This window comes from Anopheles arabiensis, chromosome 2 (assembly GCF_016920715.1).
Source record: "Anopheles arabiensis isolate DONGOLA chromosome 2, AaraD3, whole genome shotgun sequence".
Classification (NCBI taxonomy): Eukaryota; Metazoa; Arthropoda; class Insecta; order Diptera; family Culicidae; genus Anopheles; species Anopheles arabiensis.
In genome coordinates, this window is record NC_053517.1 from 10,110,674 (window position 1) to 10,135,565 (window position 24,892).

At 49.5% G+C, this 24,892-nt stretch overlaps 1 protein-coding gene across 19 annotated transcripts in view; it reads left to right on the plus strand.

The window, feature by feature from the left end:
- The first annotated feature begins 14 nt into the window (after window positions 1-14).
- LOC120894667 (trithorax group protein osa) overlaps window positions 15-24,892 on the plus strand; it is a 129,839-nt gene continuing 104,961 nt past the window's right edge. For 12 of the 19 annotated variants that reach the window (XM_040297387.1, XM_040297400.1, XM_040297397.1 and 9 more), the window contains exons 1-3: window positions 116-346; window positions 1,032-1,034; window positions 18,460-20,838. In XM_040297387.1, coding sequence (XP_040153321.1) covers window positions 19,486-20,838 — 1,353 coding nt within the window. In that variant the 5' untranslated portion in view covers window positions 116-346; window positions 1,032-1,034; window positions 18,460-19,485. The other 7 variants (XM_040297399.1, XM_040297406.1, XM_040297390.1 and 4 more) reach the window with 6 other exon arrangements.

The following is a 24,892-nucleotide window of genomic DNA, read 5'->3' on the forward strand; positions in this document are numbered from 1 at the left end:
AACGCAACAGAACAGTACGCGCGCTGGACGTATCGGTGTGTGCGTGAGTGTGTGTGTGCGTGCGTACGCGTCGGCAGAAAGGTATACGGACAGCGTCACCAGCGGTGAGTGTGTGCGTGTGTACGTTCCGAAAATTGTTCAAATCGAAGCACAAGCAACCAAGCAGCCAGAGAGAAGCGCAGACCAAGCGAAAAACGCGAACGCGGAGATTTCCTTTCGGTCGTTTCGGGCAAATTTGGACCGCTTTCCGTACGTGGACGGGCCGCAAAAGACGGTCCCGGATCGGCGTAACCATCGCGTGCATCGATTCGCTGTTAGTTTTAGCATCCCCGGAGGTTTTTTGAATGTAAGTAAAACATCCCCGAAAAAAGAAAAGCGGGACGGAATCTTTCCGTCGTCGTCGTCGTCGTCGGCTTGGATCGATTATCCTCCTCCTCTCTAAGCTGGTGCTACTGCTGCTGCTGCTGAGGGCAACCGAGTAGACACCTTTTACCTCGACGTGTTTGTGTGCGTGCGTGCATGTGTGTGTGTGTGTGTGTGTGCTGTGTCCGTCGATGGCGGCGTTGTGTGCCCGAACAAAATGCTTTTCGCCTTGCCCGTGCGGTGCCGTGCAGTGGAAGGAAATTCTGCAAAAATTGGCATGACGGCGTCAGCAGCAGCAGCATCCGTGTGACCAGCAGCAGCACACTAAGCGGAAACAGTACGAAACACCCTCGGAACCTTTTTTGTGCACCCATCATCATCATCATCATCGTCGTTGCCGTCGTCGTCGTCGTCATCATCATCATCGCTTTGGTCGCGGTCGTCGTTCGTACGGCAATATGGAGATGATGATGATGATCATGATGATGATGATGATGATGGTGATGTAGCCAAGCGGCGATGATACTGTGCTTCTGCATCGTGAAAGTGCGTCAGCCATAGTCGAGCGCAGCGGCCAGTGTAAATGTGGAGTGAAAAAAAAAACAAAAAGAAAAAGAAAGAGCAAAAGCCTAATCTGTTCACAAACGTTTCCCCACCTCTCGTTGCAGCTTGTACGGTCGGAATCGGAAAAAAAACACATCCAAGTATTATTCCCAACAAAGAGAGAAAGACGCTCGATTTTCCCTGCACGGTGCAGGAGCACAGGGGCGCATTGGTAGAGCGTTAGTTTGAACCGCGGTACGGAAGCCAAGACGGACACACCTGCCTGCGGGGGGAGGGAGTGACAGAGACCACGGTGTGGCCACGACACGGTCCACACGGTAATGGCGTAAACCGGAGAAAAGTGGCCGTTTTTTGTGATCGTGTTGTGTACCACGGACATTAAATGCTGGCCGCCGCCCCTCGCTCTCCTCTACTCCGCGGTACATGTGTGTATGTGTCTGTGTGTGTGTGTAAGCGCCTGGTGGTGCTGTGCGGCCTGCTTCGTCTTGGGGCACACGCGCACCGGAGATATATTTCCGTACAGATCACGGCAGGCTGCGACATTTTTCCTAGATTTTGTAGTGCGGTGTACCGTTCGATCGGTTAGGGGGGGATTTTTTTTTTTTGGTTCTCGGGCCCTCTTTGTGCCGTGTGGCCAGTCCCCATTTCCGGCCCCCTAAAAGTACTGTGCGTGTGTTTGTGTGTGTGTGTGAGAGTAAAACGTGACCAATGTGTGACGAGTCGTGTAGAGAAGGTGCGTTTCAGTGCAAAGTGGTGTGTTTCTGCAAACTCAAACAATTTCCCTTCGATGCATGAAGTCGGAAAAGCGCAAAGAACGTGGACCCGCAACAGAAAGGTGAACGCAAGCAAGCAAGAAAGCAATCAAGAATAATCAAGCCGGGAAGCTGTTAATGACGAGGAACGATTTGGTGCGGGGTAGACAGGGTACGCACACACACATACACACATATACACATAAATGTTTGCATCGAAAGGAAACCGAAACCGGCTTACAGAGCAGAGTGGTGGTGCTGCTGTGGATGTCGCCCCATTGACGTCGTGGGAAATCCGTTCCATTTCACTTCCGTTGGGGTCTTGAGGTGTACTTTCCACACGCACTAGACTGCCGGATGTGCCAGCCGCGGACTGCTCGGATCTTATCTGAACCGGGGGGAATCGAAATCGAAGCGAATTCCGCCAACAGGCTCTCCCAGCAGGTCGGCAGAGGGCCACAACACGTCAAACGGATCGTGCCTTCTTCCCAGCTTGACGAGCCCGCTGCAATTCGAACCTTCCGTTGCCATATCGACAGCATCCATCACCATATCCGTGTCCAGCAAATGGTGCGACTAGAAGAGAGATTCTCCCCCCGTCGCGTCGTGCGCCCTGTGTTTTACTGTGCAGAGGTTAGTGGAACAAATTTTTATGTGTTTAATTCGTTATTAAGTTAATTTACCACCCCATTGTTCGGTCTCCGAAGTGCAAACATCCTGTTCGTTGTTCTTGGTTGCCATCGATGGATGCCGTGCGATGGTGTGCAGCAAAACATGAGCGACCGCGTCACCAAGTGAGAATGCAATGGGGGCAGCATCAATTTCGTTTGTTTTTGCATTAATTTTTTCGAGCTTTCGATGTGACCACTTCAGAATGAAAATTGGTAGCATGATATTATTACTTAATTAGCAATACGGCCGAAGCCGTTCTTTCTGAATGATAAATAAATTATTACTTAATTGCAGCGGTAGTGGCAGAGCGATGTAATAGAGCAAGAAGGATGAGAAGTGAGCATATGAACCACAACGTTTATGGGACGAACCAATGTGTGCATCCTTTTGGATTACGCGAAGTTCTGCAGAATACAGCATTTCTGTTAACTTGGAAGTAGATATTGAAAATTGGTTAAAATACTCTGTAACTTTTCACCTAAAAATGCATCCCATTTCCAACCGGATGAGCATGGTTGGCTCGCACCCATCCAAACATTGAGCTGAACCGGTAGTAGTGAGCACGGTGCACAGTTGCGAGCCCCGCCGCCTACTCTGCCCAAATTTGTTGGCTGCCATGGCCGCGATGATTTATGTAATGGTTTGGTTAACACTAAACCTTATATTTCATAAATTCAAAATGCATTGCATTAAGTGGCGATGGCGCCAAAATTGTAATTAAGCTGTCTTGTTTTGTTGTTTCAAGCACAAATGTTCGTCATTTTTCCACGCCATTGTTAAATACTCGTTCTGCTGGAGGTGTTCTATTCAATGTTGCAGAGAGAGAGAGAGAGAGAGAGAGAGAGCGAATGTGTGTATACAATTAATAAGTTATTTTTTTAAATCAATTCAAGCTACCAGCCTCAAAGTAAGATTAACGACTGTATGCAACCATTCTGCAAAAAGAAAAACGTATAACAAAACAGCTTTTTTCCAGCATAAGAGAGTGCATAACCAAAACATTGCTGCGGATTAAACTGTGGAGCGTGTAATTATGCAATCTGCAAAATCAAACGATGGTGTGTCATAGTAAATCCCTTCAATCAGCCTTCCTTGTGTGTTGGCCCGATTCGGTTCGGTTCGGGTTTGGTGGCCGGGTAAGAGTGCATAATGGAACCGGTTTCGCATCGAGGTTTATTTATAGCGGGCTATTAATGGAGTAATTGATTGCAGGTGGTGACGGCGCTGCTGGTGTGTTTGTGTGTCTTTAATGTTTACTTCCTTTCGTAACGAAGGCACATTTTGGACTCAGCAGAAGCAGCTGAATGCGTGACTGGTGGAGGGCTCGCTTTATTGCAATTTCGTTTAACCAATTTTGGTTTTATTCCTATTAATATACAGGTTGTGCATACACAGCGTTTGTTGTGTGCTGTTTTTTCGCACAAAATTCTCTAAATCTTCTTAATTAATTGTAGCCTCCGTTGTTTACAAAACTACACTTACGTGTACATGCACAGCGCCGCTCTGTACACACTGTGCATTGGCACTTTGTTTTGACGATGAGAGATATCGGGGCTTGTGGTGGTGTGGTTAAGGGATGTAGCGCATACCCATCCCAACATTGGAAGCACTTTTTTCCCGCCATTCTTCGAGCGGGTTGACGGCCGCTCGTTCGCACGTCAAAACCCCCCACCCTCGTCAATCCGATAAGAACGCGTTCCTGTTGCGTATTATTTGATGGAAGAGAATGCTGGGATATGAAATATCCGTACATTTCACAACACACCTAAAGAGAGAATGAGAGAGAGAGAAAGTGTGTGGTATGTTGCATTTGCAATTCCATTGGTGGGGACGGCCTGGTTGGCGATCGTTGGCGATAACCGGCTTCGAACCCCTGCTTTCGCGTGCAATAAATAACAACAATTGACATATGACACCCGTCGTCGTCGTCGTCGTCGTCGTCGTACCTTATCAAACAACTCCAAACACACACACACACACATGCACACAAAGGCAGCATGCATATTCGTTGCTATCGCTGCTGTGCTGTGGCGGAGTTTGACGTTCAGTTCATCTCTGCGAACCGACCGGTAGTTCGGACTAATAAACCTCTTTTCGAAACACACACACACACACACACACACACACACACACACACACACACACACACACACACACACACACACACACACACAAACAAACACACACAGCAAAAGGTAGCGTATCGTTTGGACGACGTCTGTCATGTTCTCCCCTCCCAGGCGGGATGGGTGGTGGTGGGTGGACAGAGACGCGATTGTTTATAACGCGATTGCTTACCGGTGTGTCCGTACTCCGAGACCGCCGAGCCCTGCACTTGAAACACACACAAACACACACACACACACACACACTCAACAACCCTGTATGTTGCGCTGTTGATGTTTTCATCGATAAAGAGCTTGTGTGATATGGTATTTGCGGGGATTGGTGGTGTGGCGGCTGTTTTTTCATTGTCGTCGTCGCCGTGGCGGCGAAATTGGTGCGTCCAGTGTTTGGTGACCATTTAGAATGTGTGTCATATCTTCCTTTGCCCACGCAAGGAATGATGCTGGTGGTCATTGGTATTGAAGACGGTTCGCTGTGTTTTGCGACGGGCTATATGATTGGATGCAAAAGAAAGTGAAAAGTGTTGCACACAAATGCGGAGGGGGTAGGGGATGGGGAAACGAAGCTTTGCCCGTGTGCTGTACCCGTCAAGCCACGGAAAAACCATGGCTGGGGGACACTCCAGAAAAAAGGGGGTTAGTGAATGAGCGGAGTCCCCCTCCCTTTGGACTCCATTCAACATTGTGTAGCCTTACCACATCCCCCCGCGCCCCCCTTCTCCCCTTCCCGAAGTCGCGAGCTTAACGTCACCCACGGCACAACGAAAGGGAAAATGTCGAGACGCTTTCTTGGTATTCTTGGCATTTTTCTTCTTCTTCTTTTCGTTGGTTCTTTCGCTCGCTTGCGCTTCTCGCTACATGCTTTACACCATGCGAGCCCTTTTTGGTTGCCGCCTTTGATGTTTACCCCGTGGGGTGGTTGTGTGGTGGTGGTGGAGGGCGCAGGGGCTTTTTTGTGCCATTCGCGTTACGATACGTGTGTGCGGTTGTCCTTAAGGAACGAAGAATGTGGTGACATGTGGGGCACACAACACCACAAGCAAGCAAAAGCAAAAAAGCCGGCTAGCAACGTCAAACAGACCACCATCACACTTTTTGGTTGGGAACTGCCGGTAATAATGTTCTCTGCTTTTGCTGCTGGTGCTACCCGGCCGGCATGGAGTTCATTATTTGGTTGCAGGCCACAGCAGGTATGGGTTTGTGTGTTTGGGCAGGGTTTAAAGGACGATAAAGGTGTGTAGTTGTGGGGGGGCCACCATGTTTGTGCCGAAGTGTTTTCCAGAGAAGTTGTCTACCCATGAGTGTTACTAACGAAATGTTATGGAAAAGAATATTGCGGTTAAAAGAAACATCTTCTCATTTGCAGCACAGCCATAAATGGCGCAAACGACAATGTCCTTGCACAATCACCGGTAATCATGGCCGCATCAACATCAAACCACCTCATCCGCTCCCCTCCCTGCAAGACTTAATTGGGACGAATGCAAAACAAAAGAAGAGCAAGCCGAAGAAACAACAAACAAAACAAAAAAACAACCCAAATCATCTCACAGCTAAAGATGAAAACAACGGCCACAACTCGGGGGATATTATACAAAGCATATAGTATGCAAGAGAGAGAGAGAGAGAGAGAACGAAAAAGGGAATAATGTGTATCTTGGACGAGGGCCGCCACCACCGGCAAAGGGTTCGACTTTCCGGGTGCGGGTTTTATCCCGCAGCTTCTTCTTTACCCAACGGACGCCACGTGGACTTTGTCTGCTTCTTTGATTTCCCGTTCGGATTCGTGCAGCCAAAGCGTTGTGGAAGCGTCGCGTCGGCAGTGAGGTAGGTCCCGGTTTTTGTAGAAGAGTCGTCCGAAACGAGCGAGAATACACATTATCAACACCACCTCCTCCTACTCTCCTACACTGTGCGCTCCGCTCCGACGGCGCGGCCAGCATGGCAGCGTATTTTGAGATTCGATGATTTTTGGGGGCGAGCAAACCGAGATGATGCTGTGTGTGTGCCATGCAGTGTGTTTGCGCTTGCTTAAATGTTGTGAATGTTTTCCAAAGCATTTAGCACTTTAAAACAACATTGCACTGTATTGTTCTATAATTATCTTTAAAAATTGCAAACACTCTGATTGGCTTTGGAGCTGGGTGCGTTACAAAGATGTTACAAACCCAAAGCTGCATTGCTCCAAATTGCTCCACACGCTACCGAGCAGACAACCGAGCGTCATCAGTAGCGCGCCGTTTTTCGCAGCAAATTAATAAAGCGGGCGCTTTTCCGTATCCCCCTAACCACCACCCTTTTCCTTGCGCATCAATCTCGCGCGCGTGTATTTGAAAATCAATTTCAACTCATCCAACTACCCCCCCCCCCCCTCCTCCTCGGTCGAGTGCGCTGGTACGTTGTGTTTGGGGCTGCTAGCCGAGTCCGTCCCTCAGGTTTACTCGACCTCGGGTTGGGAGGGGGGTCGGGTAGTGATTTCGAAATGGGAAAAGTGCAAGGGATCATATTGCGAAATCCAAAGTGTAATACACAAAGAGAGAAAGAGAGAGAATGAGCAAGAGACGACTGCTGGCTGCTCTTGTATAGCTGTGTTTGCCGGCGTGTTCGTTCGTTGCGTTTACGATCGATAATCAATCTTGCACATGGTTACCCTTTTCGCTCCAGACGACTTTCGGAAAGCGGGGATATTCCCGATCCGCGGGTTGGGGAGGGTTGGGTGGAAGTGTAGTGAAAAAAGGTTCTTCAATACCCATCCCGAGCGCGCCTTGTATGGAGAAGCGCCGCCCGCCCGTGATTAAGGAATGTAACGCGCGCGCCCCGTTCGTTTCGCCAATCTTTCTCTCTCTCTCTCTCTCTCTCTCTCTCTCTTCTGCTTTGCCAGTAGTTTCAAGCATTTCAAGCAGCGAACAAGCGGACTGGTAGTGTAACTAAATATGCATCCAAGGATACGGCGTCGTGTCCCACCCGGCAGAATACACAATCACAGCAAGGCGGTGATGGTGGGGCACGGTGTAACGAAACTGAGAAAGGATAGTCAATTTAGCTGATCGCGCGCCGGTCGAATCGGGTTTGGCGCGCACCTCGATGAATTGGAGAGCAATCTTCGCGCGCTCTGTGGGCTGCTGCTGCCGCTGCTGGTAGCTTCACCGACAAGAACAAGAAATCCCTGGAATGAACGAGCTTACCAGCCGCCGCCACTGCCTCTGCTGCTACTCCTTCTGCTGCATCTGCTCGCTCGTTTGCGTTCGTTCCGTAGATTGCGAGTGATTGTAATCTTTTTTTTTGTTTTTAGTTTTACTCCCTTTGGGAAGGTTATTTCTGGGGCCTGCAGCAACAGCGCCCTCCAAAGACGCCCGGGCGGTATGTCGGTCCGTCAGTGTCCGGCCGCGTGAAGAAGGAGGAAAGCGCGCGATTTCAATCGTGCGGTGTGTTTGCGCGCGCCCGGTCTCTCTTTCGCTGCAGCAATCGCTACAGAAGGTCAAAGCGCGCGAAGTCAGCTTTCGAGCGCTGAAGCTCGAGTACACCTTCCAGCAGCCGCCGCAGCATCATCATCCCAACCGTGGAAGGAAGGGCGCGCGCAGAGCAAGAAACATCCCCAACCCATTTCCCCTCGCTTGTACGCGCGTTGCGGTGGCAATATTTCAAATTGTGCTGCCCGAGCTGCTGCACCTTGATTAAATGGACGTGGAGGTCTCCACCCTCTCCCCCCAAGATGCCACCGCTCCGCTTCGACACACGGAGCGCAAGTTCCAGGATGTGGCAGAAGAGGCAAACGATTGGATAAACGAACGTGGTGGTTGTTCCTGCCCGGCCGGCCGGCCTGTTCAGATTCTCGTCGGGCATTATTTTGTGCGAGGCTCTCTATCTCTCTTATTCGTGGCTCCCATTCTTTGCCACCGTTCGGTGCGAGGGATAAATGTTTAAAACGTTTGGGGAGGCGGGAATTGGAGCGAACGAGCGAGACTTTGGGCAGTGGTGGTGGTGGGACACAATCAGCTCCGGCGGGGGATAATGGTGGATGGCATGGGTAGGAAAATTCGACGTGACTAGCAATTAGCCATTTTTCACGGGTAATTTTTTAATACCCTAGACCAGCGCGCGGCCTACGGGAGGTTTTTTGGTTCGTGCCTAGGAATTGGCAAATTAGGACAGGTTTTTTTTTTGTTGCTTCAAGTAACAAAACAGTAAATTTGATTATTTTTGAAAGAAGGTTAAGAGTAGTGTTACATGGAGCAGGAAATTTAGATTACGATTCATTAAACTACCTAATTGTGAGCATTGTAGGTTGTAAATGGTCGCTCTGCTGCTGCACGCAGTAGTTGCCAAGATGCGTGCATGACGAAGAAGGCCTCAATGTACCTTTAATGGCGCACAATTCGTATGCTACATCAGAATGCTACAGAATTACATCGATTTTATCTTTTTCGTTGAATTAAAACATTTCGCCCAGCACTTCTCGGAACGTCTCCGTATACGCAAGCCTACGTTTCTGTGGAGCGTCCTTCTGGTTCCAGGTATATAGGAATTGCGTAACCTATCGTCCCCACGCGGAGGCAGTTCTTGTAACGTCCCGGTGTTTGCCGTGTTTAAAGCGAACGGCGAAAATCAGCTGATCAGTCGATGCACCCGCACGCAGTTTTATGCCAAGTTTTACCGTTTGGTTCGTCTTCCCCATTGCAGCCTTTGCCCCTAATTGATACATTTTAAAGGCCACGCGTTGCCACTCGGCTCGGCGGGAGTTCCGTTTAAGCGTCCCCCAAGGGGGCGGTTTGAGCTCCATAAATCAAACCGGGCTTTATTGGGAGGTCTGACTTAATGTGCCTTGTGTTGCCACCACTCTACTCTACCTACTCTCTCCTTCAATGCTTGAGGTTCCAGCAATCAGGAACCGTAATGTTGGGCCGCATTTAACTTCTTTTATTTTGCTCACAGCCTGCATCTCTCTTCCACTAGCGAGTAGAATTTGAACTTACACCCACTGGCACAGTAGCAAAATCGGGAATGGAGTACGTGTGCCTTAAACAGTGCTCAAAGTGCATACCTTTTTGCTGCTTCTTTTCGACTGTGGCTACGTCGTCTTCAGGACATTAAAACCGCCCTTCCCGGATGATTAAAACATCCTGCCGCGGGCGCTCTTCTGTCGGCGGCGGCGCCGGTTTTGCGAAGGTGTGGTAAATTATCGAAAATTAATAAACTGAGAAGGAGAAGGAGTAGGACAAAAGGCGAGCATTTTCGCACCTTCCCGTGGACCGTGGATTTATGATTTTGCAAATTGTTTCAGACCATGCAAAGGAGCACAGCCATATGCAGGGCAGGGCAGGCAGGCACCACCACCATTCATTCGCCGGCTGCACTTTACCACTTTGTCCGTGCACGAATGTGTCGGTGCGGTGCTCTGTGTGCAGTTTTGTTTTTTTTGCTGCTGCTGCTCTTGCTGTCATCCGTCATCGCGATCATAAAAAGATGTCCGGGCTGTGTCTTTGCTTTTGCGCCACGAACCCCGAGCGCCGCAAAAATGCCCGCTGCTGCTTCCACAAGGCAGTTTGAGTGTTTGGCGGCTTAAGGCGCTTTTTTGCAATCCTCTCTGCTCTGCTGCTTGCGAAGTTGCAAAGTCCGTTGCCGCGCGTTTACTTCTTCTCCATTTCGCCGGAACCGTTAAAGTCGCTTTTTTTTATTGCTTCTCCCTTTCGGCAGAGAAGAGTGCTTGGTCGTGACGTAAGGCTCGCGCTGTTGTGTGTGGTGACTCGCTCTGGAAGAACAGGGCTTCGTGGAAAGGACAAGTTATCAAGTCAGTCGGTTACACATTTGGGGGACAACCGCATCAAAGTGCCAAGTGGTGAAGCCCGAGAGTTGGTTGTGCGGGCTGTTGTTCTGCGCCTCCTTTCTGTGGTCGCGTCCCAGTGGTCGTCGCTTGATAATGAGGTTCGCTGGCACGTCATTAACGTAAACTGTGTTGTTATTACCGGTGCTGGGGCGCTGGTGGGAACGTCATTTTTATTGCATAATTACATCGGAGAGTCGCTTTGAAGAGGAGTCTCTCTCACGGTGCAAGTTCAAGAGCAAGCGGAACTCTAGAGTATTCAATGGATTTTCGGAGTTGGACGTGTTGGAGTTGACAAACACCTCGTTAATATTGGAACTTATGTCAGTAATTAAGCGCACAACAATTGCACTCACCAAGAATTGGAAAACTCTGAATATCTGCAGATGTATCTGGATTAAGGAAATCTCTGTGAAATATCTTGCCTATGAAATCAAGACCTCAACGAACAACGAACACCCCATTCAAACGACCTCCCTCCAGCACGCTCTGGTACCTGGATGCAGAGATGTAGAGCGCACAGCAACGTCACGGAGACTTCACAAAAAAGGCCTGCTGCCCGCAGTATCGTAAAATGTCAAGCCGTTAAATTATCGTCATTGGAGGAAGGCTCCGCTTTAAAGGCCACGGCCCAACGCAGCTATCTCGCTCGCAGCGGTGCCAGATATATTCGTGGCGAGGATTAATATTTGTTTTCGAGTTCTCAATTGGGACTCCCCCCGCCGTCCGATATCCTGGCCTGGTCGTTGGGCTTGGAAGAAAAATTGAAATGCGTTCACATGATGCTGTGCGGAGTTGCGCGTTCTCTTCCTGAAGTTGACCGAGCGCTAGGAAGGGAATTCGAGACACAGAGAGAGAGCAGGCTCACACACTATCGTACTCGAGCGATCTCCTGCTTGAGACGAGAAGATGCAAGATCTTGGCCTTTTCTTGGCGCGCACGTTCGGTCATCTCAGCACAGATTAAGATTCCCCCTACCCTGAGGATGGAAGGTAGGGAGAGGGGAGTTACCTCTTATTTTTTACCTCTCCGTTGAAGATGGATGCGATCTTCAACCGAAGTGGTGGCCCCATACGTACTACAGCAGGCCAGCCCCAAAGAAGGGGCCTTTTTTCATACAATTTTTTATTGTTGTTCCCTTGCTTTAGCGTTTACCCGCCAGGGGTCGCGTTTGGAGCGCGATCTCGTTCTTGAAGAATGTTTCTCGTGTTGGGAAAGATTGTGGTAAACCGGGAGAAGAATGACTATAGAGTCCCCTTGTGTATGCGTGTGTGTGCGCCTGAGTCCATGTGTTGTGTTTGTCCCTTTTGGGGCTGTTGGGAGCTCCGGATGACTCTTTTTTTTCTCTGTGCCTCTCTCTCTCTCCCTCTGTTCATTTCCTTTTCCCATTTATTTATTTCATCTCCCGTTTTGGGCCCAGCATTCGCAGGCCTCTTTGGGGCCTCGGGTCGGATCAGATCGGATCTTTCGATGTGTGTTGGCTTTTGTGTATGGAGCGCTGGTTGGATGGTTCTGTTGGCCTCTACACCTCTGCGCTTCATCTTCATTATCCCAGCTCTGTTTTGCCCGCGTGGTGATGATGGAAACCGAAGGCTAAGCCCACTCCCTACTCCACTCGCACCCGAACGGTTTGGGAACGTTCAAAGATGATGGCAAAGTGGTGGTGTTCTTCATGCCTCTTTCATCGAGCAGAGCTGGTGTACCGCATGTGGGCTGCCTGGCGAGGCCTGCCCAAGAACACACAGCAAGAGGCACAGAAAACGCTCATTTGGGTTGGGGATTATTGGTACGTAGTGTGGTGTAGTGGTAGTAGTACCCCCTTAGCGCTCAGTCAGGTCCGAAGAGAACCGCAAAGAATGGGTGAAAAATATAGCCTGAGATTGCTCTGATGGTTGCGGCCGGTTGTTGTTGTTCGATTGGGATGGTTGTTGTCGGTTTCTTGCTGTGGCGTCGTTGCTAAAGCTCCTCGTTCTGCAGAGAGTGTTGGTATGAGAGGCAAAGCCAGAGAGCGAGACGAAGGTCCATTAAGTTGCGCGAGTTGTTAACCGGGCACAGCTCCCCTCAACATTTTCGTTCCGTCGGTGTTGTGTTTCGATCGAGAAAGCACATCGATGCTGTGTTGTGTGGGGTTCCTGTTTCATTTTGTGTTGGGTTTTTTCTCTCTCTCGTTTCTTGTTATTGTTGGCCTTTTACACACCCTTCGCACGCTGTGCTGTTTTTGTTGCGCGTTCAGTTTCTATATGCATTATGTTGGTGTTCTTCTGCGGTTGCGTTCTTTTTTTCTTTCTTTCTCCCTTTCCTCCTTTCGTGGGGGGCTCTCCAACCGGACCGTTTGCTTGTGGTGGAGTTGTTGGCCCTGTGGATAGGATGGATAGAAGGAACCGCAAGAAACGGAAATCCCGTTCTCGCGCTCTCTTTCTCTCTCTGTGTATCTCTCTCTCTCTCTCTCTCTCTTTCTGTATGTCTATATCTCTCTCCGTTCGATCATTTCTAGCTGGCCGAACTCTCGAGTCGGGTGGGTGACGCTCGGGTCGCGGATACATATTTTTCTTCGCTTCGCGCGCTTGACAGAACGCCAAACGAGACAAGAAAATAAATACCACCACACTTGGGGCAACGGTTGCGACAGCAGGCGATGGCACGGTGGGTCGGTTCAGCACAGATGGACGGACATATTGTTCGAGCTTCAAGCTTTGAAGAATCCCTCTTAACATTATTCTGTCACAGTAACAAAATGAGATATTGAGATGAAGCAGATTGCAAGATTTCAATCAAAAAAGATGAAAAATTTATATGCATTCTCTTATGCTTGAATACAGGCCTTATGCCTTAACTCTCTTCTGCGGTGAAGGATCAGGCTTTATTGAGATATCCAATTAAGCGCTACATCCAGCTTTAGTTTTCAGTTATTATGGCCATGATAACTGCAACAGCAACTGTAGCCATCTCGTGTCCACTTTTACTGCACCAAGTAGACACACATGTCTGATAGTTATCATTCTGCGTGTATCTTCAATTCAAACCTACACGAATGAGGCCTTAAAGATCAAGATCCTGAACATTGAGTTGGCGGTCAAGGCCTGCCTGTACCTCTGATGGGCTTGGAGCTCAGTAGCTTATTGATTTCCCATAGTATGATATAGTGTTGGGTTTTACGAATCTTTCGATGAGATTCATTCAAATGAATTTTCAGTGATGAATGATTCGAATCTCGAGTTGAATCTTCTCTAGAGATTCATGAATATCTAAAGATTCATGAACATCTAAAGATTTGCGAATCTTCAAAGATTCTTGAATCTAGAAGGATTCACGAATCTTCAAAGTCTCAAGAATCATCAAAGATTCATAAATCCTTTAATATCCATATATCTCTAAGGATTCATTAATCTCCAGAGATGTATAATTTCTAAAATATTGCATTTGCCCAATCTCACCTAAAACCTAACCTGCACGTCGTGGATTCAAACCTCGCTGGACCGTCTGCCCATAGCAAAACAAACTATCCGGCTCCGTGGTACTTTCCAAGAAGTCTCGAAAGCCTGTATAAGCTGGCATGACTACGTAGGTCGTTACGACAAGAAGAAGGTTAATAAAAAGCTCGAGCTAGAAGATTTTTAGAGATGTAATCTTTCGAGATTCGTGAATTCTTTAGATTCGTAAATGTTTGAGATTCATGAATCTTTCCAACCAAGATTCAGATTCAATGAATCATATCAAAGATTCATTCAGATTCAAGAATCTGATTCTGATTTACCCAAAATTAGTATGATAGTCAGTTCTTCTATGGACGAACAGAACTACTAAAAATTAAGACGGATGCTATTGACAAATATTTATTTTCACTTTTTTTTGTGTTGAAATTAATGCCTTCTGTGTCAGCCTACTATTGTGAAGCTTTTCATCATTTATGTTGTGCTGGCAAATTTTGTTTTTGTCCTTCCGTGCTCACCGTTTGCGACCACCGTTATGGCAGCAAGAGCGGGGAGCCAGAGCTCCGACGTTTCATCAGGATGTGGTTGGTTCCAGCCGGCACCAGCAGCAGCGGGCCGTTCTTTTGCCAGCGAAAACAGAAAAGAGACACCATTTGCCAACGTTTCCTCCCAAACCTGGCCTGCAAGGAAAGGGAGGGAAGAGTTTGGGCGCAGGTTTGGCTGATTGTTGTTTCGAGCTTGCGGTCCAACCTCGAACCGTCCGACCAGCGGCAGAGTGCAATCGCGTCGTTTATCTTCCAAGAGACACAGGCACACAACACGCTGCTGAGGCAAAATGGTTAAGTGCTCTTTTCTTGCGAGCTCTGGCCTTTTTTATTATTATTATTTTCCTATTCCTGTTCTTCGGTATCGTGGTTTCGCGTTTCGCATTTCACGTCAGCAGCAGCAGCACCGGCATCATGGTGGAACTGGCTACAACCTACAGAGGGCTACACAAGAGGGAGCGCGCTTGGCTTGGGCCAGCAGCAAAACAAAAAATCCAAACCGGCGCGTCGCGCGCTCGTTCGGTCGCTCGCTCGCAAAAAAAGAAGGAAGAAGGCGGCGAGTGCCGTTGTCTTGAAGAAGCTGACCATCATCATCGCTCGTACCGGAGAGCGCGTTCTGTCACGGTTTTGGCCATGCTTGAAAGAAGAATGGTGTAGTGGTGGTTGATGATGATGATGCATAGGACGACGATGCTGTGCGATGGTGGTGAAGGTACACACGGTACAGGGCCAGCCGAGTGGAACAAAGTCAACTTTTTGGAGTGGTCCAAAAAATGAGCAAAATATGAAAATCATTCCCATTCTCCAGCAAGCGCACGGCGAGAAGGAGGATATATGTGGTGCACATCTGCTGCGCAAAATTATTCAAACGTGAAGCAAAGCAAATGAGATGATGACAGGCGCGAAGAGAACCCACCACGGACCGACCTCTGTGGTGTGCTGTGTGTTTGCGGTTCCCGCGCGAGTGCTCTGCCTACTTTGGCTTTGGCGTTAGAGTGTCTCTCTGTTTTTGCTTGCTGCTGCTTTTCGTTGTGCGTACTTCCCAACACTTTTGGCAGTTTTGTTGGGGAAGGGCCGCCGGCTCGAGTTTTGAAGACGCCAAAACACACACACGGCAAACGGGGTGAAGATGATAAGTGTGTGTGTGTTGTTGCTGTTGGTACTCTTCCTTATCCGGATGGTTTTGTGTATCTCGAAGCATGCCGGCATGCTGCAGCAACGGTCCCAAAAACCAAAACCACTCCTTGGCATCGCGCGTAAATGCTGCACGAATACTTTTTGGCCACTTTGGTTCGAAACAACAACAACAAAACCCGCTGGAATTCACAAAGGGCAGCAAAAGAAACCAATCCCCTCCGTCCGTCCGTCCTGTTTGCTTTTCGAAAGCGCGTTTCAATTTATATGCTCCGGTTCGCGGTTTCTCCTTTCTTGCCTGCCCGACCAATCGACTATAAGTGGTGGTGGTGGTGGTGGTGGGTTCCGCTTTTGGCCACGTTTTGGCGCATTTTTACAATCATTTCTTGCGATGCGCTTTCTAGCGTTTTGTTTCTTCGCTCTTTCTCTTCCTCTCTCGCTCGTTCTCTTTCTACGTTGCAAGAGTTGATGGTGTTTGCTGGTGGTTTTGAAGCTCCGATTACTTACCAGCCAGCCAGCCAGCCGGCCGGCTTGCCCAAACTGCGTTCAGTGCGTTTTATTGTCGGTATTCCGCCTTTGCTTCTCGTCCTCTCCGACGACGACCCGGCTTTTTGTGGTGGACACTTTGCGCTCGTGTGCTTACACGTGCACACGGCGGAAATAACCTTTATTTCAACTATCGCAATTAAGACATGTGTGTGTGTGTGTGTGTGTGTTAACATACCAAGCTCATCAAACATTGAACGTCAAGTAAGCATTAAGAACATAAAATTGTTTCAATTTAAAAAAATCAATAATTTGCAAACAAAAAAACTTCCCCCAAATAGTGGTCTGCCATGTGTGTAACATCGCGTAAAAGGACCGACCTTGCACTAAAGTGTTTAAGAACATGAGCATACAACAAAGTGCAAGCTTTATTCTTTATGATTTTTTTTCTACCATACTAGTGGTGGGAGCTCGGAATCGAACCTATTCGATTCCGATTCCGTGTTCGGAATCAATTCCGGAGCCGATTCCGATGATGGAATCGATTCCGATTGCGCAGTCGATTCCGGACCTGGAATCGATTCCGATTCCGGAGTCGATTCCGGAGCCAATTCCGATGTTGGAATCGATTCCGATGCTGGATTCGATTCCGATGCTGGAATCGATTCCGATTCCGGAGTCCATTCCGGAGCCGATTCCGGAGTTGGTTCCGGAGTCGACTCCAGAGTTAAATCCGGAGCCGATTCCGGAGTCGAATCCGGAGCCGGTCCGGAGTCGAATCCGGAATCGATTCCAGGATCGGAATCGGCTCCTGAATCAGAATCGTCTCCGGAATCGGAATCGACCTGGGAATCGCAATTTGCTCCGATAACGCAATCAGGCTTGACTCCTGAAATGGAATAGTTTGAATTGTAATAAGAAGTGTGGGTAGCGAAATAAGTCCGGGAATCTCCATGTGAATAGATCATTTACCAGTAAATTTTGATTCTTTGCCGCTATCAACACATAGCATCATTGGACCCAAACGCCTATTCCTATGAAGATGCCGAAACCGACTCCGTTTCGATGCCAATTCTGATTTCGGAGTCAATTCCGATGTCGGAGCCGATTTTGATTCCGGAGCCAATTCCGGAACCGATTCCGATTCCGGAGCTGATTCTGATTCCGGATCCAAATCTGATTCCAGAGCCAAATCTGATTCCGGAGCTGATTCCGATTCCGGTGACAATTCCGATTCCCGAGCCGATTCCTCAACCTATTCCGGAGCCGAATCTCTAACCAATTCTGGAGCCGATTCCGGAATCGATTCCGGAAACTGATTCCGGACCTACTATCTGGAATCGATTCCGGAAACTGATTCCGGACCCACTATCCGGAATCGATTCCAGAAAACTTCGGAGATAGCCGGAATCAATTCCGACGAAATCTTCATTTTTCCCATCACTATACCATACTATTACTTCACCCGCTAAACGTTGCCAGTTAGTGCACAAAATGTTTGGAAATAGGAGGGATGGGGGGGGAACAGTGGTTTTAGTGAATGCACTTTTAAAAATTCTCCTTCAAAGTAAAATAATTGCGAAGAACTACCGTGGATATCGGGGACACGATTGAGGTATCATTTTTTAAACGTCTTTTTTAGTGTTTTGTCGCATTCGGTTACTCTTCAATTATAATTCTTTGGTTTACCCGAGAATATAGAAATATAATCGTATTTGTGTAAAAAGTGTGCATTAAAGATATGTCTATTTGTTCACGAAAAATGATTAAAATTGTGCTCCTAACGCACAATGCTCGTTTTACTATATTTGCCTGCGGAAGTGTACAATGCAACACACATTTGTCTACCCAAACTAACTCTCTTCTTGTTATGTTTCTCTTTTTTCTTTACAGAACCTTTTTCGCTGAAACAATCCTCCGCAGACACCACCACCTGCCGCCTGACTGTCGCAAGATGTGCCACGCCGACTGTCGCAGATGCACATAATACATTACTTTACACGGAAAAACAAAAAGAAATCAATCAAAACAATCTCAATCCAGCGGTGTCGTGTTTGTGTGTGTGTGCGGCCCTGTGACAGTGACTGTGAATGTGATGCCGGTTCAAACACAAGTGCATTATTCGGATTGTTTTTTTTTGTTATGTTCTGCTTCTCGGGCTTGCTTTCCCACCCCTTATCTTTACAACAGCTTACCATTCATAGCAAACAAGTGTGTGATCATGTGTGTGTGTGTGTGCTATTTTCTTCTTTTTGGAAGCGTTTGTCCCTGTACTTCGGGTCGCGGTTTTATGCATTTTTGTTTGTTTGTTTGAAGGTTTAAACCGCCACCTGTTTGATGGATTATTGTGGTGTTGTGCACATGGGGGAGGGGGGGGGGGTGTGTGTAATGATGGCCACTAGGTGGCGGAAGACGGTGAAAACGACGCTATCTAACGCTATAAACGCTCAGCACCGGGATGTGTCCGTGACGTTTCATCATCAGCTTCGCTTACCCGACTGGGAAAGTGTCTTTGTATGCGTGAGTGTGTGTTTCTAATCAATGTTTGTTGTGTATCATTTGCAGGCAAGCAAAAAAAAATGCATCCGAGCAATGGATGCTCCTCGTAAGCAAAAGTGTGGTCTCTAATCCGTGTTTGCGCGCGCGCGCGTTTGTGTGTGTGTGCGTCTATAATTCGCGTGCGTGTGTGTGATAATGCTCGACGCCGCCGCGTGTGTTTGTACGTCGTGTGTGCTACAGGAGAGGCAGCATTAGAAGAAGAAGAAGAAGAAGAAGAAGAAGAAGAAGAAGCAGCAATTGTCGCGTGAAAGTGTAAGTGTATCGAAATATGTGCAAGTGTTAGAGAGGAGAATGTAAGTGAAAAAGTCGCATAATCGATGTAGTAGCGTGTGTGTGTGTGTGGGAAAAAGTGATAAATTAAAGAAAAAAGAGAAAGAAAAGGTTAAGTATTACTGGAAAATTGTTTCTCCCGCCAAGTGTGTGTGTGTGTGCGCACCAAATCCTCTCTCGTGAGTTGAATGCGCTTAGTGTATATGTGCATTTATGCGTCACCGTGTGGTGTATGTGCACGCGTGTTCGCGTGTGTATGTGCGTGTGTCAGAGTTTAGTGTAATCGTGCGTGAGTGTGTGTAGCAGTAGTAATACCGGGATCCGTCTCTGTGTGTACGATTGTCATGAATATTGTGTCGCGCACAGTCGTCGTCACCATTGTTGTTTGCAAGTGAGAAAAAACGTTCTTGAAGAGCCTAAGGCGGCGGGCAGTGTAGTGTACGCAGGAGGAGGGGAAACAGGCGAAAAGTACGTCCCGCCGCTCCCCTTCCCCGCCCCGATCGCAATATGTTGGAATCGAACTCGCGCCGTGCGAGCAGAACAGTAGCGGCCGCGGAACAGCAGCAGCAGCAACACCACCGCTAAGTGGGTGGTGCCGCGTCGTTTCACCGGAAACTCAAATACAAACTCACCCCGCCCCGAGAACAACATAACAAAACAAATACTAAGGAGCCGAGCGCCAGCCGCCGGCTAGAGAAGGGAATTCCTACGGCCCCGAAGCGCCCACAGAAGGGGAGAGGAGGATCACAGCCGCCAGCAGAGATGGGCGATCCGAAGAACAAAAATTCAGCGGCAGGTTCGGCCGGCGGAGCGGGAGGCGCATCGTCGACGGCGGCTGCCTCCGGCACGACCACCACGACCACGTCGTCGGCGGCCGGACCGGTCACAACGCCGCAACAGCAGCAGCAGCAGCACCATCAGCCGCCCTCGCATCATCCGCACGGGCCGCCGCATCCACATCACCACCAGCAGGGGCCGCCGCCGCCGCATCATCCGCACGGGCCGCCCCACCCGCTGCACATGCCGCCCCATCCGCACCACCACCCGCACCACCATCCGGGCGGACCGCCGGGGGCGGCCGGTGGGGAGCATCAGCAGCCGCCACCACCGCCGGGGCATGGGCCGCCACCTCCGCCCCACCACCCGTACGACCATCACCATCCCGGTGCGGGCGATGCCCCGAACGGTGGCGGGGGTGCATCCGGCGGCGGCAAGGATGACGGACCGCCGCCACCGCCCCACCACGGGCACGGGGGGCCGCCGCCGCCGCCCATGGGCCACCACCATCATCAGATGCAGCATCACGGGTACGGGCAGCCGCCGCCGCCGCCCATGCAGCATCAGCAGCAGTACGCGCCCCGCTACCACCACCACCATCCGCACCATCCGCACGATCCGAACGTGCAGGGGCCGCCGCCGCCGCCCCCGGGCGCCGGCGCCCCGGACCCGTACGCACACTATCACCATGCGCACCGTATGAGTGCGGCGGCGGCCGCCGCTGCAGCCGCAGCAGCCGCCGCCGCCTCGTCCGGGGGTGGCGGAGGAGCGCCCGGCAGTGCAGGCCCGGGCGGGTCCGGTACGCCGCCGCCCCCCTCGCCACAGCAGCATCCGGGCGGGAAGCCGGCGGCCGCGGCGGCCGCCGCAACTGCAGCCGCCGCTGCAGCAGCAGCCGCCACCGGCAGTCCGATGCATGGGCGGCACGGTCGCTACATGTCTCAGCAGCCGACGGCAGCTGGTGCGGGCGGCGGTGCCGGCCAGCCACCGCCAGGCGGTGGAGCGGCAGCCGCCGGCCAGCCGCCCGGTGGACCGGCAGCCGCCGGCGGCCCGACGCCGACGCTCAACTCGCTGCTCCAGTCGCACCCGCCGCCGCCACCGGGCCATCCGGGGGCGCCGCACCATCGCTATCCGCCCGGCGGGTACGATCCGTCGGCCGGCTCGCCCCAGGGCCAGCAGCCGCCCGGTCCGGGTCAGCCGCCGGGTCCGCCGGGCGGTGGACCGCCGGGCCAGGGCCAGCCCGGTATGCACCCGTACCACGGCGGACATCAGCAGCAGGGCTGGGCGCCGCCACCCCGACCCTACAGTCCGCACTCGCAGCCGTATCGGCCGCCGCCACCGGTAAGTGTTTTCCCGAACTTCCTGAAACCTCAAGTTGTAGTTGAATGCATGAACACATCACACTTGGGATACGTGATGACTAGTTTTGGATAAATCTGATTCAGATTCATGAATCTGAACGAATTTTTGAAAAGATTCAATGAATCCGAATCTCGGTTGCAAATATTCACGATTCTCCAAAGATTCACGAATCTCGAAAAATTCATGATTCTCGAAGGATCCGTATATCTCAATAGATTAACGAATCTCTAGGGATTCATCAATCTCTAGGGACTCATACATCTCCAAAGATTCTTAGAGCTTGAGCTTCTTATTATTCTTCTCCTTGTCGTAGCAACCTACGTGGTCATGCCAGCCTATACAGGCTTTCGAGACTTCTTGGAAAGTACCACGCAGCCGGATAGCTTGTTTCGCTACGGGGGGACGATCCATGCGAGGCTTGAACCCACGACGGGCATGTTGTTAGGTGGGATCGCGCAAATACAATGTTTTGAAAATCATACATCTCCAAAGATTCTTGAACCTCTGGATATGTATGAATTTTAATGAATTTATGAATCTTTCGAGATTCGTGAATCCTTGGAGATATTTGAATCCTTGGAGATATGTTAATCCTTGGAGATCGATGAATCTTTAAAGAGTCGATTCGAATCACTCATCGCTGATGATTCATATTCATACCATGATAATGGTTGTTATGGTTGGAGAAAAAGAACGAATGACCTTACGAAGATGTAACGTAAACGTCCTCTTTTCTGCAAGTTGAAGGATCTTGTTTTGAAAAGATCTTACTTGCTTGAAGGAGATCGAAGAGACAGTATTGAACAATTACCTTGTACACGAATATCTGACAGTTGCAGAAAAACTTGAACTCAAATGCAGATTAGAGAACAAAACTCCACGGAAGAGGAGGGTCATAAATGGGAATTGGAGGGTTTGCTGATGTGTGGGGAAAATGTTACAATAAGATAAGTTATCGGAAGTTAGAGAGATTCCCAATTTGAGAGAGTTTACTGTGGAGTTTCAGAAGCCGGCACATCATGGAGCACTAGAACATATGGCATAATGTGGGAGTTCCAATCCGACGTGCGTGAGTCTTGCCAGTAAATGCGTTGAAAGCTATTTTATTTGCCAAATATGGAAAGCTAAGCGGGAGACGGTACGGTAGTGCATGAGATCCGAAAGTAATGCCCAACTCTCTGGTGTGGAACAGTGTATTTGAAACTCTGCGCAAACACTTACCGGCCATATGGAGTACTAAATCAGTGCTAAAAAGAGTGGGAAGAGAAACATTCCCGCCATTTGATTGGATTCCAGTGTGGTGGTGCGTCCTGTGTTCGTGCTGAGTGGTGCAGCAGTGTTTTATCTTCTGGTTGTGGAGGGGTAACACACACACACACATTGTGTCTCAAAATCGAACCAGATCTTCACACTTATCTGCTGCTCGATCCTCCCGTCTCACGGCGTTACGGCGCGACGTTGTTGTGTTTTTGTATGCACAGTTTTTTTGAAAAAGAATTGCCAAAAATAGTTCACCTCCTCCGGTTCGTTGGTGTGCTGTGTGGTTGTGCTGATGTGTCGTCGTCGTCGTCGTCAAATCTCAACCCGAACTCCCCACCCCCCGGTGTAAGTGTGTGACACTAAGACGTTCCTCGTGCGGAGCGGACTAACAACCAACACAACACGAGACACGATTTAGGTCCAAGAAGATGCTCGCCCCCCCCTCCCCCTCCCCCCTCTAGATTAACGGAGAAAGGTTCGTGCAAAATGGGGTTTTATAAATAACTGCATCACCCCCACACACCGTTTGGGTGGGGGTGGTCGTCGCTCAGGAGATGACGATGGTGGTGGGTAGTGGCTGTCCGTCGTGCCTGCTGCAAAACCGTCGATGACGCACGATTTAAATGTCGCAGCTGTGTGTCTATAGCCCCGTCCCGCCCCGATAAGGGTTGATATGAGACACCTTTTTTTGTTTGTTTCATTTTGTGACGTCACTAGTTCCCGTTCCCAGCGATGACCGTTTGTAAAGCGGGTAAAAGGAGGGAGGGAGCACCATTAATGGGTAAATGAATTACGGGCCCCAGTCAGCTGCTTGGTAAGTGGTGCCATCGCACGTGACTTTTGCACACAGCAGTGTGTGTGTACAGGGTTGACAGTGTTCGATGTACTAATGATTTATTTGTTTTGGTTAAGCCCCCCGGGCTGGGTGTGTAAATTTGAAACCGAACTAACTACGCTGGTTTTTTTTAAATTCTGCTGCCTTTGAAATTATGTTGATACCGTACACACAGCATCATTAAATGCTTCTTTCAACTACGGGAAGAACGCACAACCATTCAGCCAAATACCGTCAAATGAGATGAGTTGAGTCGATGCGGTGAGTCCACCGGCGTGTGCATTTGTTTATACGGACATCCAGAAGGAACAGGGAACGGGCGTGAGAATCAAAAAGCAGACGAGTCCATCGCATACCACCTCACCACCACCCCCCATAGAAATGTCGATGACCATCTGTTTTGTTTTGAGGAAAATGTTGATAGTGGACGCACGGGTACTCTGGATGCAAACTATGGCATCCTTTTTCCGTCCGAAGAACAGCAAGAAAGCTACGGGCTGGGACTCTGGTGTGAACGAACGATACGCGCCTTTCCCCGTGCATTCTCGGAAGCGGCTGACCGGCAAAGGGCGAGTCGACGGGGTATGGGTATGCTCCTGTGAAAACACGAGGGTTAAAGCTTCTGCCCATTCTTCGTCGTGCGGCTGCTAATGCGCTCGCTTTATTCTAGCGGGCCCTCGCCTTACCCTTACCCTTTCGTTTGCTCTGACGTTTTACCGGCCCGATTGTGTGTGTTTTTTATTATTTCTCCCTTCCATCCTCGCTGTGGTTTATATCCCACTTGCTTTTGCTTTTGCTCTCGCTCTCTATTTGTATGTGTGTGTGTGTATTGTTGTAGGTCAGGGAGGATAGATAGCATCGGAATAAATAACAACGCCGCTTCGAAGGAGTGTGGTCCTTAGATTCGCGAGGTTGGTTGTGTTACTGTTGAAAAGAAGAAGACAAAAAAAAGCATTGAAAGGCGCAATCAGGTTTAGCATGAGTTAAACATTTGTCAGATAATTTTTAAACGTTGGATGTGATGTAATGTTATGAAGCAGAAAATCCGAAGTACAATTTGCATTCAGGACTAAAATGATTTGGGTTTGTGTTTGGAGTCGTTTCTCTTCGCCTTCATCACAACCAAGTGTGGTGTAATAGCACGACACACATACACACACACACACACACACACACACACACACACACACACACACACACACACACACACACACACACACACACACACACACACACACACACACACACACACAGGGGGTCCGCCCTTAAGGACATAAGTGCTTTTTTCGGTCGTAGTGGCAAGACACCAAGGTCACCCCCGGATGAAAACGCACAGAGTTCTGCATCACCTGCAGTGGTTGCCGTTGAAGAAACACCGGTTGAACACGCCTTAGTCAACATGGAGGCTGAAAGAGGAACCTTGTTGGCGTCAGAGAGCGCAGGACAGACCATGGTGCAACTCCCGCTTTTAGTTCCTCCCTCCTCCACGGAACAAGAGCTTGCTTCCAGTATCAGTAAACTGCAAGAAGCTCTGGCGGTTGCAAGAGAGTTGCATGAATTCACTAAAGATCGAAACAATGTACATGCTCCGATCAAGAAGATGTCGGTGAGCATCCTGTCGTCGCTAACCTGTATTGAACGGGAACTGCTTACCATGAAGATGAGGGTGGAAAGGATCGAAAAGGCGTCTATGAAACCCAAGGCAGGCCTTACAACTACACCGATCTCGGGGAAGAGAAACAGGAAGGTGAGAACACCAGAGGAAGCAGAGGAGGTAAAACGGGCAAAGAACGATGCCCCAAATTGTAACCAGATAGCCCCAGAACCTATTGAAGAGCAGGAGAAATCAGAGAGTAGCGAGTTATGGAGCACGGTGGTCAGCAAAAAGGCCAAACGTAAGGCTACAATAGATTCGGCCACAGATGTTGGTCAAGGTAG